The sequence below is a fragment of the Rattus norvegicus genome, chromosome 8 (assembly GCF_036323735.1).
Source record: "Rattus norvegicus strain BN/NHsdMcwi chromosome 8, GRCr8, whole genome shotgun sequence".
NCBI lineage: Eukaryota > Metazoa > Chordata > Mammalia > Rodentia > Muridae > Rattus > Rattus norvegicus.
In genome coordinates, this window is record NC_086026.1 from 130501406 (window position 1) to 130517539 (window position 16134).

General features: G+C 52.7%; 1 protein-coding gene across 2 annotated transcripts in view; it reads left to right on the top strand.

The window, feature by feature from the left end:
• The window catches only part of Gask1a (golgi associated kinase 1A), a 32964-nt gene that overhangs the window by 13127 nt on the left and 3703 nt on the right, over positions 1-16134 (top strand). Inside the window, exons 2-3 of one of the 2 annotated variants that reach the window (XM_063265662.1) lie at positions 3986-5239; positions 9475-12229. In XM_063265662.1, coding sequence (XP_063121732.1) covers positions 3986-5239; positions 9475-9564 — 1344 coding nt within the window. In that variant the 3' untranslated portion in view covers positions 9565-12229. Of the gene's footprint in view, positions 1-3985; positions 5240-9474; positions 12230-15903; positions 16027-16134 lie in introns of those variants that run through there. The other variant, NM_001399327.1, reaches the window with a different exon arrangement.

A 16134-nucleotide genomic window follows, 5' to 3' on the forward strand; every position in this document is an offset into this window, starting at 1 on the left:
CTTTTATGCCCAGGGAGGGCCACACACCTCAGGTTTCTTTCCAATCTCCCGTTGCTGATGAGCTGACCAGGTCTAAACACTTAGTCTCCATTCAGAGCCAGGCCATTCCTGAAACCCAACATAATCTCCACGAGTTGAAGCTGGGGTGCCTTCCTGGGGTATTCAACATCAGCTCAGCCAGCTGCCTGGGTTCCTGCCTGGTGCTGTCCTTGAGACTGTGTGAGCCTCCCTCTCCTCCCCTGTGAATAATAGCTTCACCAGTCCCTGGCTCATAACTCTGGCAGGAGGATCAACAACCTAATATAAGCGAGTCCCCCAAACAGCCCCAGGCACACAGAGAACAGCAAGTGAACGTTCAGTTTCCATTCCTTAGCTTCTCTTCCTTCAAATTGGCTGAGCCAGAAATTACAGGGGTGAAAGCCCTTTCCTGCCTTGGAGTTGTTGATGTGGAAAGAAAATCATGATTCCCCCAAGGGGCTGAGTGCTGGAGCCTGGTCAGCTGGTGGCTTTGGAGACAGACAGCCTGGGACTCTGCCCGCAGTAGAAGGGACAGCTCAGCCTCCTGATGCCCCACGGATCTGATCAGGAGATGGTCTCTGTATGCCTGGTGGCTCTGTGGCTGAGCCCATCGCCTTCGTTTCAGAGGCTAGTGCCCATACTGTATCCCTTGTTCTGTCTTAGAAAAACAAAGGTGTCTGGGTCCCACAGTCACAGAAACCTGTGACAATGGTGACATGTGGCTTTAATCTGTCTCTGAAAGTCAGCTCATGTGTTCCTTCCCACCCCAGCCAGATTTTCCTCATGACAGTTATTTAACTAAACCTGAGGAAAATGATACAGCATCTCAACATTCCAGACTCTCTGCCAGCCCCAGTCTCAGTAGTGATGACTCAGTGGTCGGTGGTAAGGGCTGGAGGGGTCAGAAAGGGACAAAGGTCCAAAAACAAAGCTTGGCACATCCTTAGAAATGACCCAGAATCAGAGCCAGAGCAGTCATCTACTAAACACTCACACACACACACACACACACACACACACACACACACACACACACACCACAGCACACACACAGCACAGGACTTTTGCAGTGTTAGTGGGGTCCTGCATCGGCTCCACCACAGGGCTCAGCTTCTCCTGGAGGCAGGACTAGGGAAATTGACCATGCTTACCCCACGCCATCACTGGGGGTGTCGGGCCATAGGGAAGCCATGGGACACTGGCTTGGGGGTCCCCAGGCCTGTGATGAGGCCCATCTGGTTCTCAGGCTCTCGGACACCCAGGCACCGCTGGGAGCCACTGAAGAGCTGAGAACAGAGTGAGGCTGGATCTAGCCCCAAGCTGGATGGAGGTGGGGACACACACATACTCACATAGGACTTACACACTTAAGGCACACTATGCACACTCACACATATCAGGCATTTGCACGCACACACAAAATAAATAAACAAAACATATTAAGAATTAAGAAACAAAAGACCTAGCTATGAGGGCAGCCCTACCCTTCTCTGGGGACTGTATCTCAATTTTGGCCTCTCTCTACTCATTCCCTCTGGCAGCATTTTCCCACATGTGGTTGCAGGAACTCTCCCGCCTGTCTCCCCCTCATCTTCAGACAGAACCTCTGCAGCCAGGAGGCCTCCTCACTGCCCACACTTGAGGCTTTAGAATAAAAAAGCCTCTCATGCCCCTTTCTCGGGAATCCCCACTTTTTATCCTGACATTACGATGTGTCCAAACCTGAGGGGGTGGTTTTCAGACCTCAAAAAGAGAAGAGCGCGTCTGGAAAACAGTGGCCTGTGCTAGTAGTCCCCCTTCTCCTCTCAAGAAGCAACTTAAGGGAGGAGGGGATATTGACTCATGGCTTGAGAAGGGAGGGAGGCGGTCCACTGTGGCAGGGAAGCTCCGCAGTAGGAGCATGAGACAGCCGGTCACATTGCATCCATAGTGAGGAAGCTGAGAAAGGACAGGAAGTGGGGGTCAAGCCTCAAGGCCCACCTACCCCAGTGACCCTCTTTCTCCATCAAGACTTCCTAAAGGTCCTACAGCTGGGGCCAACTACTGAGGACCAAGTGTGGTGCCTATCACCCCAACAGGAGAGAGCAGCTGGGACCCCAACACTCAGGGGATGGGTGCAGTGGGGACCCCAACACTCTCAGAAGGGGTGCAGTGGGGACCTCAACACTTATGGGAAGGCTGCAGCAGGGAGCAGGGAGGGGTGCAGCAGGCCTGTTACATAATTTGACTCACTTAGTGCTCATGTGGTCCCTCTGGGTGAATGGTAATCCAGTTTATCTTCTGAGTCACAGAGGCAGAGGTGTGCGGCTTCCATATTGTTCATGGCTTTTAAAGCTCAGACCTGGGCCAGGATGGCTGGACTGTGAGTTTTCTGCAGCTCAGGGAGGCTGTAGCTATTGGCCCATGGCATCTTCCCCAGGAACTGAAAGGCATCCCGGTGCAGGGTAGAGAGTGGGGATTAGAGAGCAGAGCAGAGCAGAGAGCAGAGAGAGAGCAGAGAGCAGAGCAGAGCAGAGCAGAGCAGAGCAGAGCAGAGCGGTTGCAGAGAGCAGAGCAGAGCAGAGCAGAGAGCAGAGCAGAGAGCAGAGCAGAGAGCAGAGCAGAGCAGAGAGCAGAGCAGAGAGCAGAGAGCAGAGCAGAGCAGAGCGGTTGCAGAGCTCTGCCTGGCGCAGCCCTCGCAGGGCAGACCATGCAGGCACCTGGATATTGAGATTCTGGCAGACAGGGAGGGAGGTCAGCTCAGGTTCTGCCCGTAGACTCTAGAATATTCTACATTACGATCCTCCCCCTTATCATGCACACTTTGTTGTTTAGCTGCACGATTGTCTTTGGAGATTTTTTTCTTCAGTTTGATCAAAGCCGCCTTTCTTTTCCCGAAGCTTCCTGTGTGTGGCCCCACAGAGGGCATCTGCTCTTGGCCATTCTGAGCCTCTCCCTCTGCACATTGCCAACTACCCCCAGGTTTCCTGAGGCTAAGTAAGGCTGACAGCAGGATCCACCCCCACCCTTCCTGGCCACCTTAGAAGGGGATTTATTTTTCCTAGGGGTATCCAGCCCTTTGAGAACACAGACTATGAATCCAACTTCAAAACACATCTTGTTTTTGTTTTTTTGTTTTTTTTTTTTCCTTTTAGAAGGAGAAAAATCCAAACGAATGTTCCCACGGATACTTTTGCTCTTGGTATTATCTGGGTGTTTCTCTCCCTGCCAGCTCACTGGGCCTGATTGTCCTGCTCTAAACTTTAAAAGAAAATGTATATAATTCCAATTTATCTAGTTGTTCTGTTGGCTAAAGGAGTTACCGAACCATGGAAAAGGGTTCTCTCTCTCTCTCTCTCTCTCTCTCTCTCTCTCTGTGTGTGTGTGTGTGTGTGTGTGTGTGTGTGTGTGTGTGTGTGTGTGTGTGTTTCTATGTGAGTATGAAAGCTGGAAGAGGTGACCTGATCTACTGGAGTTATAAGCAGCTGCCCAGTGTGGGTTCTGGGACCTGAATTCAAGTCCCCTGGAAGAGCAGTATGTGCTTCAACGGCTGGGTCCCTTGCTCTGATTTTCATACCGTGGCTTGGACTTTCTATGAATATTTTGTATTTGTATTTATTTGTATTCAAAATGGTAATAAGGACCATCGAATTGAAAGAAATGGGGTCAGCACGAGATGGCGGCTGGAGGCACATGCGGATGTGGGGAGGTCTATTGTGAGGCATGGCGGGGTCACAGTTGTGTGGTGGCTTATCCAGAGAGGTCAGGTATGCCTCTAAGCATCAGTGAAGGCTGGCTAAGAAGTAAGCCAAGCTCTGAAGTAAGAGCGCAGCTGTCTGGGCTGTCATGCTCCTCTGGGAGCGGCAGCTAGGTGTCCTCCTGCCGCTTCCTGTCCCTTGTGCTCTGTCCACTGCCCTGGTGGTTCTGTGGTTTGGAGCTGGTGACTGTCCCGGGTCTCACACTATCTTTTTTTTAACCCCATCCTCAGGCGTCTTGGCTCTGGAGAAGGCTTCGTGGCAAGAAACGGTCAGTGATGGCCCTCTGCCTCTTGATGATACTGTCTGCAGTGGCTATCACTCATTTTCCTCCAGGACATCCAGCTTCTACCCCAGGACTTAGTCCCATGGAACCTCGGGGGGAAATTGGCGTGTCTCACCCCAGGATTCAGCGGACTTTGAACTCAAGCCGCAGGCAGCCAGTGAGGAACCTGGGCCTCTGGACAGGACAGGCTTTGCCCAGAAATCCCATGTTGGTCTGTGCCAAGAAGCAAAGCCATAGAAGGCAAGTGGACAGAAGCAGACAGCCACTGAGTGTCAGGAGAGGTGTCACTGTGACAGGAGATCCGACACTCAGTGCCCAGCATCGTGAGCTCCTAACAGACGAGGAGGTCAGAGATGCGGGAGGAGCAGCTCTGGACCAGCCTAGCCATGATGGTTTAGTCCAAGAGACACAGAGCAAGACAGCCACCATGGCTATCCCACTCACAGGGAGCAGCCAGGCATCGATCCCGGCATGGAGAGATGCTGCTGCCGTGAGCTTTAGGCCACAGCCAGCAGACGGCAGAGCTCCTCTGCCAGGAGCCAAGAACAACATCTTGACTGGGGCTGCCACCTCAGTGTCAGGGGCTCCATGGTGGCCTGGCTCTGCTGAGGACCTGCAGAAGTCCCCATGGTGTGGTACTGAGACCCCTGGGCTGGCCAGCACTGCAGCATGGGAGCAGGTCCCACCATGGTTCACAGAGCATGACATGCAGACTCTCTGGCTACTGGCCCACGGGGAGGTGGTGGGCAAAGCCAGGGTACCTGCCCATGGGCAGGTACTGCAGGTTGGACTATCTGCTGGGGATGCCCACCAGGACATCTCTCCTCTCAGGCTCAGCCAGCTCTGCTCCCAGGGTCTCTGTGGCCTGATTAAGAGGCCCAGGGACCTGCATGAAGTCCTGTCCTTCCACATGGACCGTGTGCTGGGTCTCCAGCGGAGCCTGCCCGCCGTAGCCCGGAGCTTCCACAGTCCCCTTCTGCCCTACCGCTACACAGATGGCAGTGTGAGGCCAATCATCTGGTGGGCGCCAGATGTGCAGCACCTAAGAGACCCAAATGAGGACCAGAACTCTCTGGCCTTGGGCTGGCTGCAGTACCAGGCCTTGCTGGCCCGAGGCTGCAGCTGGCCAGGCCAGATCCCATGCCTAGGCATCCACCATACTGAGTGGGCACGTTTGGCTCTCTTTGACTTTCTGCTTCAGGTAGGTGTGGTTGGGCAGTGGGGTGGAGTGAGGTGGAGTTAGGGAGTCCCAGGTGAAGGCCAGGATGCCCACTCCCCACAGTGCTAGCCTTTTGACCAAGCAACTGTTCTGATAATTTTCCTGCCTGTTTATCCTGTGATACCCTAAAGCAGGGATGGTCTGTCCTATGGTACCCTAGAACAGGGCTGTCTCTCCTGAGGTACCCTAGAGCAGGGCTGTCTGTCCTGTGGTACCCTAGAGCAGGGCTGTCTGTCCTGTGGTACCCTAGAGCAGGGCTGTCTGTCCTGTGGTACCCTAGAGCAGGGCTGTCTGTCCTGCGGTACCCTAGAGCAGGGCTGTCTGACCTGTGGTACCCTAGAGCAGGGCTGTCTGACCTGTGGTACCCTAGAACAGGGCTGTCTCTCCTGAGGTACCCTAGAGCAGGGCTGTCTATCCTGTGATACCCTAAGGCAGGGATGGTCTGTCCTGTGGTACCCTAGAACAGGGCTGTCTGTCCTGTGGTACCCTAGAGCAGGGCTGTCTCCCCTGTGGTACCCTAGAGCAGGGCTGTCTGTCCTGTGGTACCCTAGAGCAGGGCTATCTCTCCTGTGGTAACCTAAAGCAGGGCATCTTCACATTTTCCACTCAGGGACAGGATACATGGCTCAGTGGTTAGGAACATTGGCTACGCTTGCTGGGCACCAGGACCTGGTTCTCAGGATTGTTTTGGAGGCTCACAGACATCTATAACTCCAGTCCCAGGGGATCTGACACCATCTTCTGTCCTCTTCAGGCACCAGACATGCCCACAGCACACAGACAAACATTCAGGCAAAATATCTAAACAACAGCAAAACCCCAACCACTATCAAAAAAAAATCCATTTGTGACCCCGTTTTATCCAAGAAATTTACATGTGATCCTGAGTAAATGGGGTGTAAAATAGGTCATAAATAAACCATTTAGGGACGATAAATTATAAAGACATTTACTTTAAGCCATTCTCAGGTATACATAAAATCTTGTCATTTATTTAAGATAAAAACGAATGTGTGTGTTAATGAGAGGTATGTGCTTATTTACTTCTAAATAAAGCGTTAGATGTTGGCTTAGATCTTGATTAGGATTAGGGCATCTTCAATACCTCATATCTCGTAGTTGATTGACACTTTGATTCTGAGAATGCAGCTTTGATAAGTAAGTAGCATGAAAAGGCTGAAGAGGGGGCTGGGAGGGAGGGCTCAGTCACCAAAGTGTGGGGGCTGGGGAGAGAGGGCTCAGCCACCAAGTGTGGGTGCTGGGGAGGGAGAGAGTGCTTGCCAGGCAAGTGTGGGGACTGATCTTGGATACCCAGCACCAGCACAGCACTGAAAGACCCAGCCACGCAGTGCAGGCCTCTTGTCCCAGACTGTGTGGGACCAGGCAGCCAGGGCAATCAGTGAGCTCCAGGTTCAGTGGGCGTCCATGTCTCAAAATGTAACTGAGGAGGTCATTCAAAGTTGGCCTCTCACCCCCACACACGTGTGCATTCACACATGTATGCCCACCTTCATGGCACACGAGAAACCCCCATGTGAACATGCACACACACACACATACACATGTACACATGCATGTACACATGAACACACACATGCACACACACGCACACATGCATGTGCTCAAGAACACACATTCATACAATAAATTAAAATTCCATTTTAATCTCAAGTTACAAAATCAGGACCCCTCACCCAAATCCCATCGTCACCACTCTTTACAATTTTTGATGTACTTATTTTATTTCACGTGTATGAATGTTTTGCCTGTGTGAATGTATGTTTACCACATGCATGCCTGGTGACCATGGAGGCCAGAAGAGGGAGAACATTGGATCCCCTGGAACTGTAGCCACAGATGGTCATGAGCTACCGTGCTGATGCTGGGGAGATCAACAAGTGATCTTTGAACCAACATGGAGACAGAGGGCTGCATAATTTAAAAGAAGAGATAGAAGAGAGAGGAGGGGGCAAGGTGAGAAAGAATGGAAGGAAACTGAGGAGGGCCGATGCCTGTCAGCCTGGGCACTGAGCATTTGCTGTCCTCGACTGAGCTCGTGTCTCTGCCTGGCAAGGGAAAAGCCCAAAGTTGCTGAGTGGAGGGGGTGAGGTGGGATCCCAGGCAGGGCTGAAGAGCGAGACGAGGGTCTAACAACAGGCTGTGGGCACCGTCTGTTTAGTTGGCTTGCCGCGTACACGTGTGGCTGTTCTGGGCTTGCCCATGTGACACCGCCTGTAGGCAGGGAGCTTGAAGCATCTGGTCATTCACACCCACAACCAAGAAGCAGAGAGCAAGACATGCTTTGTAATGGCTGGTTCACTCTCTCTATTTCATACGTTCTAGAATCCCCTGCCCACAATGAGAATGGGACTTCCTCATTATGATGGACGGTCCCCTGAATCATGAGCCAGAATCAACCCTCTGTCTCCTAAGTTGCTTTTGTTGGGGTGACAGCAGTGGGAAAGGAAACCAGGGCATGCCCAATGGGCTGGAGGGGCTGACGTATCTTGGGGTTAGATAAAGAATTAACTGCCTACACTTGGATTCTTGTCCTAATGTCTATCTGGGCCCTGCCTATGTCAGATGGTATCCCAGCCTGAATGGCTCTTACCTGCTAGACCATTGGTGGATGGACTCAACCCCTGGTGAGGGTGTATACTAGACACCACAGTAGGTAGCAAAGCCAACACTATTCAGGAACAGACCCAGCCCCTCTCCATGGCAACCATACTGGCGGGATGCCACGTTTACTCACATTCTAACCTTGAGCTGGCTGGGGAGATGGCTCAGTTGGTAAAGTGCTTGCTATGTAAGCATTTAATAAACCAAGTGTGGCCTTGTGTGCCTGGAATTCTAGTGCTGGGGAGGAGGGACATCCCTGGGGTCTATTCAGAGAGAGACTGTTGGGTGGGGTAGGTGGATGAGGAACACATCTGAGGTTGGCTTCTGGCTTCTATATGGACATGTATAGATATGTACACGCACACACACATGCACACACACACACACACACACACACACACACACACACACACATTATTAGTGAAAAATAAAACTGAGCCATTGAGGTTCCTAGTTTAAGGTCACAGCCAGGGGACTGAGGCCCCGTCCAGCTTGGCTCCAGAGTTCTCTTCCCGTCTCACAGAGTCACTATTGAGTTGGCCAGGAATGGAGGCAGAAGGGGACATTTCAGGGGAGTTGTGAAGCCGTGAGGCCCAGGGAGCAGCCCCTTGCAAAGCCCAACTCCAGCAAGATGCTCACAATAGCTTTCTGCTCTGCACAGAGCCCCTCTGTTCATCTCTGGGGCTGTAGCATGGGACCCCTCCTCAGCTGCCAAACTTTGCTGTGGGGATAGACATCTCTGCAGCCAAGGCACACATAGGTCACCTGTGTGATCACACAGCACCGGGCTGGGATCATGCCTACCTCCCCCTAGTGTGCTGGACGGCAGTCAAGAAAAGCAGCTGTTTGGCTGACAGCCCCTTACTAGAAACCCCGGGAGGCTGCAGAATGTGCGTTTCTGCACGGGAACCAGAGGTGCTTTGTGACCCATGGCTGACCACAAACCCCAGATGCAGCTCACTTAGAATGGTCTACTATCAGCCTCCCTCACACTCCCAATCTGGGGGACCCAGAAGCCAGGAAGAAAGTGCTGGGGTCTGACACCTTCCCGTATTTCCCTGTGAAAGGGCTTTCTCTAATGGGTTTCCTAGGGAGTCTATTTCTATTCACTCCAGAGAGAGGAGGAGGGGGGAAGTTCCACTGAAGTCCCCCAAACCTGAGTTTACTGGGGTTGTTCACAGGAACATGGGGGAGGGGTTGGACAGTTCCTCACCCTCCACAACTGTTAACTGCTTATAGATCTGGGGGGTGGGGCTCATAAGCCTTGTGTTCTCTACCCCGCCTCAGGGGGCTGTTAGAGACCCTCCTTGTGGGGACTCCTGTGGGTATTCACAACTACTCTTACCTAGAGCTTTCAATGACCATGTGGCACCTGGGGGACAGCTGCACACTCCAGTCTGCCTCCCAGGCACATGCCACTGTCTGAATAGTGTAGAAGTCAGGTGATCCGTGAGTTATGTTGGCATTTGAAGGAGGTTCATGGCCCCCAAAGCTAGGACCTAGAAGGCCTCAGCTGTCAGGACTCTTGTCTGAGCACTGTCTCTTCTCGGGGCCAACACAGTGGCTCCCATTGTGTCTTTTTGCCTCTGTCACAGCCTGCCCAACCCTGCCTCCTCACTGAGACCCAATGCTTTCATCTCAGTCCTCAGCAGCAGAGTCTGACACCAGGATCCCAGCAAGACTGATCTACCTGTAGGAGAGAAGGAAGCCATCCAAAGGAGTATGGGACCCAATCCCACCGTGAAACTTTCAGGAGTGGTGGGAGATGACTGGTGGGTTCCAGGCTGGTCTGGGGAGGGTGAGTAGGCTAGGGTGCTTGTACTAACCCCCAACACACACACACACTCACACACACACACACACGCCAAGTAGCAACTGTCAGTACTTTGTGAACACATTTTGCTGTGTAGAAATCTCACTTTGCTCTGTGAAAATGATTAAGCTTTGCTTTGGGACTTGTATGATTTTTTTTTCAAAAGGCCACCCCTGGCTTTGGTTATTTAAAAAAGTTCTCTTCTGTTTTCTTATGCATCTTGGATCCATCTGGAAGTATTTCGAGCCTAAATGTCCCAGTGCCATTTGTTGGAGACGAATTTCCTCCATTTGAAATGCTGCCTTTCCCAGATAGCCAGCTTCTTCATGTATGTGGTGCTATTTCCAGAGTGTTCTGCTCCAGTTACCAAACTCACCATGCTTTCATTACAAGGGGTGTGTGTCTCTCTCACTGCTCATTTGCAGAATTTGCTGGGACAGTGTTTTCATGTGACTTTACCATTACTGTGTTACTTCTATTCTTTCATCCCCAAATCCTTCTGGGACTTCATTGGAATTAAATTAATTTTTTTGAACTGATGGCAACCCTAAAATGTACCACTCACTGGGCATGGTGGTGGCATACACCTTTAATCCCAGGACTCAGGAAGTAGAGACAGGGGGATCTCTGTGAGTTCTGGGCCAGCCTGGTCTACATAGTAAGTTCCAGGACAGCTGGCTACACGGAGAGACCCAGACTCAAAACCAAACCAACCCAAACCAACTCAACCAACCAACCAACCAACCAACCAACCGACCGACCGACCAACCAACCAAGCTTGTTTCATACTTGCCAGGGACAGGGTCCTAGTGCTCCATCTGCCCATGTTTCTGAGAAGCATTTGCGTCTTCTTCAGTGGGTCTGCCCTGGCTAGTTTTATGTCAACTTGACACAAGCTGGAGATACCTGAAAGGAAGGAAGTCAATTGAGAAAATGTCTCCATGAGACCCACTTGCCAACCCTTCTCTTGATTAGTGGTTGATGGGGGAGGGTCCAGGTCACTGTGGGTGGAGGTAGCCCTCGGATGTGGTGGTCCTGGATTCTATGAGAAAGAAGGCTGAGCAAGCAAGAAAGCAGCATCCCTCCATGGCCTCTGCATCAGCTCCTGCCTCCAGGTTCCTGCCCTGACTTCCCTCAGTGATGGATGGAGTGTTAGCTACAGGTGTAAGCCAGATAAAGCCTTTCCTCCCGTGTTTCGTCAGTGACAATGGCCCTAAGACCGGGTCTTCCTTCACTTTTGTCATTTAGTTCTTCTTGGATATTTCTTCTCCCTGTGGCCATCAAAGACAGGATCTTTCCTTCCAGCATCCGCCCACAGTGGCTGCTCCCTGGCTGTGGAGGGGCTGTGACTTCTTTTTTTTTTTTTTTTTTTTTTTTGGTTCTTTTTTTCGGAGCTGGGGACCGAACCCAGGGCCTTGTGCTTCCTAGGTAAGTGCTCTACCACTGAGCTAAATCCCCAGCCCCTGGGCTGTGACTTCTATATGGTCTTCCTGTACTAACTTCATCCTCCACCCATACCACGTGGGCAGGTGGGCAGGGTGTGGACGTGCTGAGGCCAGAGGTTGCCGGCTTTTGAGTTGCTTTCCTTAGGTGCCTGTTGAACTCATTGGCCTGTAGCCAGCCTCTCAGGCCTTCCTGGCTGTGGTTGATCCCGGAGAGCCGTTGTCTTCCCTTTCCCCGCACCGCACACAGGCGCACGTGCCAGCAGGCCTAGGGAATCCGTTGGCTTGATTTGTTTTAAATTTTGTTCGTGTGCATGCATATGTGCATAGGTGTACACATGTGCGCGTGTGCCTGAAGAATGTACTCTGGGAAAGGTAATGCTCATATGAAGGAAAGAGTGAATCCCACCCCCAGCAAACCCTAGGACACTTGGGCTGCCAAGTAGGAAAGAAATGGAGGCGGGTCCCATCTGAAGGGCGTGGGCCACAATAATACCAGACATCTCTTCTGGAATCCGTCTGGCTTGGCCCAGAAGCCAGATGAGTCTAGTCAGAGGAATAGGGCCACCCACACCCTGTGCTGCCCCCACCCACTGGCCTTCCATCTCCGTCAGATGGGCCTATGGCCTTCCTTGGCCAATTGCAGTGCCTTGTCCCACCTAGATATTCTATTTGGGACATGACAGAGCCAGGCCTTCCCTGAAACCAAGTGGTAGGTATGATGGGCCAGTGACTACAAGCCTCCTTGGTGACCCTGTGACCTCAGGCCTCCTTGGTGACCCTGTGACCTCAGGCCTCCTTGGTGACCCTGTGACCTCAGGCCTTCTTGAGGATTCTGTGACCTCAGGCCTTCTTGAGGATTCTGTGACCTCAGGCCTTCTTGGGGACCCTGTGACCTCAGGCCTCCTTGGGGACCCTGTGACCTCAGGCCTCCTTGAGGACCCTGTGACCTCAGGCCTCCTTGGGGACCCTGTGACCTCAGGCCTCCTTGGGGACTCTGTGACCTCAGGCCTCCCTGGTGACCCTGTGACCTCAGGCCTTCTTGGGGACCCTGTGACCTCAGGCCTCCTTGGGGACCCTGTGACCTCAGGCCTCCTTGGGGACCCTGTGACCTCAGGCCTCCTTGGGGACCCTGTGACCTCAGGCCTTCTTGAGGACCCTGTGACCTCAGGCCTCCTTGGGGACCCTGTGACCTCAGGCCTTCTTGGGGATCCTATGACCTCAGTCCTCTAGAGGGACCCTGTGACCTCAGGCCTCTAGAGGGACCCTGTGACCTCAGGCCTCCTTGGGGACCCTGTGACCTCAGGCCTCCTTGGGGATTCTGTGACCTCAGGCCTCCTTGGGGACCCTGTGACCTCAGGCCTCCTTGGGGATTCTGTGACCTCAGGCCTTCTTGGGGACCCTGTGACCTCAGTCCTCTAGAGGGACCCTGTGGTTCTCAGGCCTCCTTGGGGATTCTTGTGGTCATTCTTCATGCTTCATTCATTCTTGTGTCCAGAATACCTCACTAAGTCTCATCTTGTGTTGAATGCATTCTGGGTTTGGGGGTCAGACTGTTTAAATTACTTATTTGTTTTACTTCAGTCATTTGTGTTCTTGTCCAAGAATTTACAGCTCTGAATGCCAGAGAATATATGCCTGCCACACTGCCTTGCCTGTCTTCATGGTCACAGCCAGGCTTCCTGGCTTGAAATCCAGGGATCACCATTTGTAGCAATGTGGCCTTCAGCACAGTAGCCCGTCTCCCTCCATGGCTCACTTCATAATTGGAATGAGTGTCCCTCTCAGCCGCCTTGAGGGACCCAGAGCACTGTGCTGGGTAAAGCGTCCACGTGGCACCTACCCAGTCTGGGCTTTGCAAGGCCTTTGCCACTGAAGGCTCCAGATTGAATTACAGTCTGCAGCACAGCCGGGCTGGCTCAGTGCGCTGGAGCGGCGTGGAATCATTGTTTCTTTGAGTAACTTCTCATTTTTTTCGAAGAGTGGAGGAAGGGTGAAGTCCTGAAGGAATCTGAGCTGCTGATGGAGCTGAGGGGAAAACAAAGCAGACAGAGTGACAGAGTAATCAGCCTGGCACCTCAGCGGGCACGCTCTTTCTGCCAGGCACCTAGGTGGGCGGACATTTTAGGAGGCCAGTGTTGTCTGTGTTACGCTGGCTGGCAAATAAATGCTGCATAACGGGAAATCTGGATGGAGCAGCCCGAGACGTGGTCAGGGCGGGCTTGGCAGGAGCAGAGGCCTCTGCTGGCTCTGACCGTGTGTGGAGGGAGGGCAGAACACGGGCCAGAGCAGTCGCCGTGTTCCAGCCTTGATAAACCGCTCCTAGCAATGCAGCAGGCATGGTTTCTGCTAGCCTGTCCTAGTTTGCTTTCTATTGCTGCGATAAACACCGTGACTGAAGCATCTTGGGAAGGAAAGTCACGGGGCAACTCAAAGTGGGAACCTAGAAGTTGAAACTGAAGCAGAGCATGGAGGAATGTAGCTTGGTCTCCGTGGCTTCCTCAGCCTGGTTCCTTAGACAACCCAGGACCTCCACCTGGGGGTGGAACCACCCACGGTGGGCAGGGCCATCTCACATCAAATGTTAATCAAGAAAATTCTCCCATAGACTTGCCTACAGGACAGTCTAATAGAGGCATTTTCTCAATTGAGGGTCCCTCTCCCACCACCACCTCAACAACAACATCACCCTAATATCACATACACCATTGCTCTGCAAATGCTAGGCCTGCATGTAGTCATGCCCCCAAAGTCCTTACACCACAGTGGACTCTGGGCCTTGGGCCTACTGCACTGAGGGAGCTGGGGAAAGCTCGTGCTTCTGGAGGGCGGCCTCTGGTCGGTCTGTCCTTGGAACTCTTGCAACCATATGCTCAAAGCATTTACCCTGCTCTAAATACACCCTGTGTCTACGTGATTCTCAGCGTGAACACATGCAGTACTGCCACCCCACTTAAACATTTTTGAAATCGACTTGTTTATTCTGGGGTGAGATGCATGGAGGTCAGAGCGTTTCGAGGTGCAATGAGACTGGACCTAGAAGAGCGTTGTACAGCCAGCAGTGACGCTGAGGGGCCTCCCTCCAACTGGGGTTTCCCTCGAAACGGTAGGATTTGTGCCAGCAGTCTATTTGTGAGGTGGTCAGTCCCAGGAAGTCTGCTGCATAGTGAGGAAGAGAGGCAGAACAGGAAGAAAAGCCCAACTGTGACCATGAGGAGGCTCCAGCACCCACAAACGAGACCAAACCTTAGTGAGCGTCTGTGGGAGACTACAAAGACCTCTGCAGCACATCAGCCCCCAGGACGAGGTGTCTGCATACCATCCCTGACAGCTCATTGGTTGGACGGTGCCTCTCCGTGAAAGGAGCAGTAGTTCTGTATTACTTCCAGTCGGCCACAAGGCTCCTCTGAACTTGGGGATGGGATGACAGGGACCTTGCAGGTGAACCCAGGCTCACGGGCTGGACATCGGGTATATCTATTAAGCCTGAGCGCCTAAGCGGCCTGGACCTGGAAGGGAGAAAGGGGCACAGCACCGAGCGTTGGACTCTGACGAACAAGGCTCTGCTTGACTCAGGAAGGGAGGGAAGAACTTCGGAGAAAGGATGAAGCTGCAGGGTCTGAGGAATCAGGACAGGAGGGAGAGTGTATGGTCGGGGTGGAGTTGGGTGGGGGATCTGGGTCCATCTGCACTTGTGACTGACAGTCTAAGAAACCTGCTGGCAAGGCTAGCAGACATGATTCAGTGGGAAGGGGGCTCCCATGCAAGAAGTCTGGGTGCATCTGATCAGTGTGCAAGTCCAAATAGCCCACGCCCTCTCTGAGATATGCCCTGCTTCCAGGAAGACTAGGGTAAGTTCCTCACAGGGATCATGGGATCCCCATCATGCTCATCATGGATCTCTTGCTTTGCTCATCATGCCCATCATGGATCATTTGCTCTGGCCTTAGTCTTGTTAGTTAAGGCTTCTGGAAAGGATTCCAAAGAATCAAGGCCCATCACCCTGTGACCGTGGAGGCTGCACCAAGCCTGGGTGGTGACTGTACCAAGCCTGGGTGGTGACTGCATGGTTCACACCTGTCATCTGCTGCTGCTCAGCCAGCCGGGACTATAGACCTGATTCATCCTCCTTCCCTTTTCCACACGCAGTCCCCAGTGTCCACAAATGGGGGACCGCACCTAGGCTTCAACAACTTCAACTTCAAACCCAGTGGTGTGCGTTCTCTTATATGACATGTGTCTGAGCTCAGGGTGATGCAGTTCCTATCTTGTAGGTCCGCCGTGAGGAGGGAACAAGGTAGAGGTGGCAGTGATGGCAGTGCTGGACATCGAGGTGATATTCGTTCACACATCAGTAGCTCTGCAGCACCAACCTGCTGTCCATCAACTCAGCCAGACACAACCCGGGGTCCTTGTTGGGTCCTGGAGTCCTGGCTCTGGTGGCCTTCATGGGCCAAGGTCGCCTACCCTTCCTACCAGGCCAACTTAAGAGATGAGTCCTGGTAAAATGCAGAGAGGGGCAGATAGAGGGATCCCGGGACCCCAAGGCCATCTGACGGAGCATCAGGCTTAAACGCTGCTAATTAAGAATTCTTAAAGAATTCGAGTAGATGCCTGCCTTTCACTGGAGGCCAGTACAGAGCTGGCTGGCACAGGCAGCCCCTAAAGACTGTTCTAGAGTGTCCCTGGGCTGGAGCGGAGCCCAGCAAGCCAAATGGCCTTGATATTGTGTCTGGAGAAGACAGGTACCATCCTAGCTTTCTCTGCAGGTCCATGACCGCCTGGATCGCTACTGCTGTGGCTTTGAGCCAGAGCCCTCAGACCCCTGCGTGGAGGAGGGGCTCCGAGAGAAATGTCAGAACCCAGAGGAGCTGCGTCTGGTCCACATCCTGGTATGTCTCCAGTGCACGCACAGTCCCTTGTTAGTGAGCCCTGGGTACACTGCTCTCCTGCAGAGGATGTGCTTGATGCCTAGACACAGGGGTTCCCAATCCTCTCCT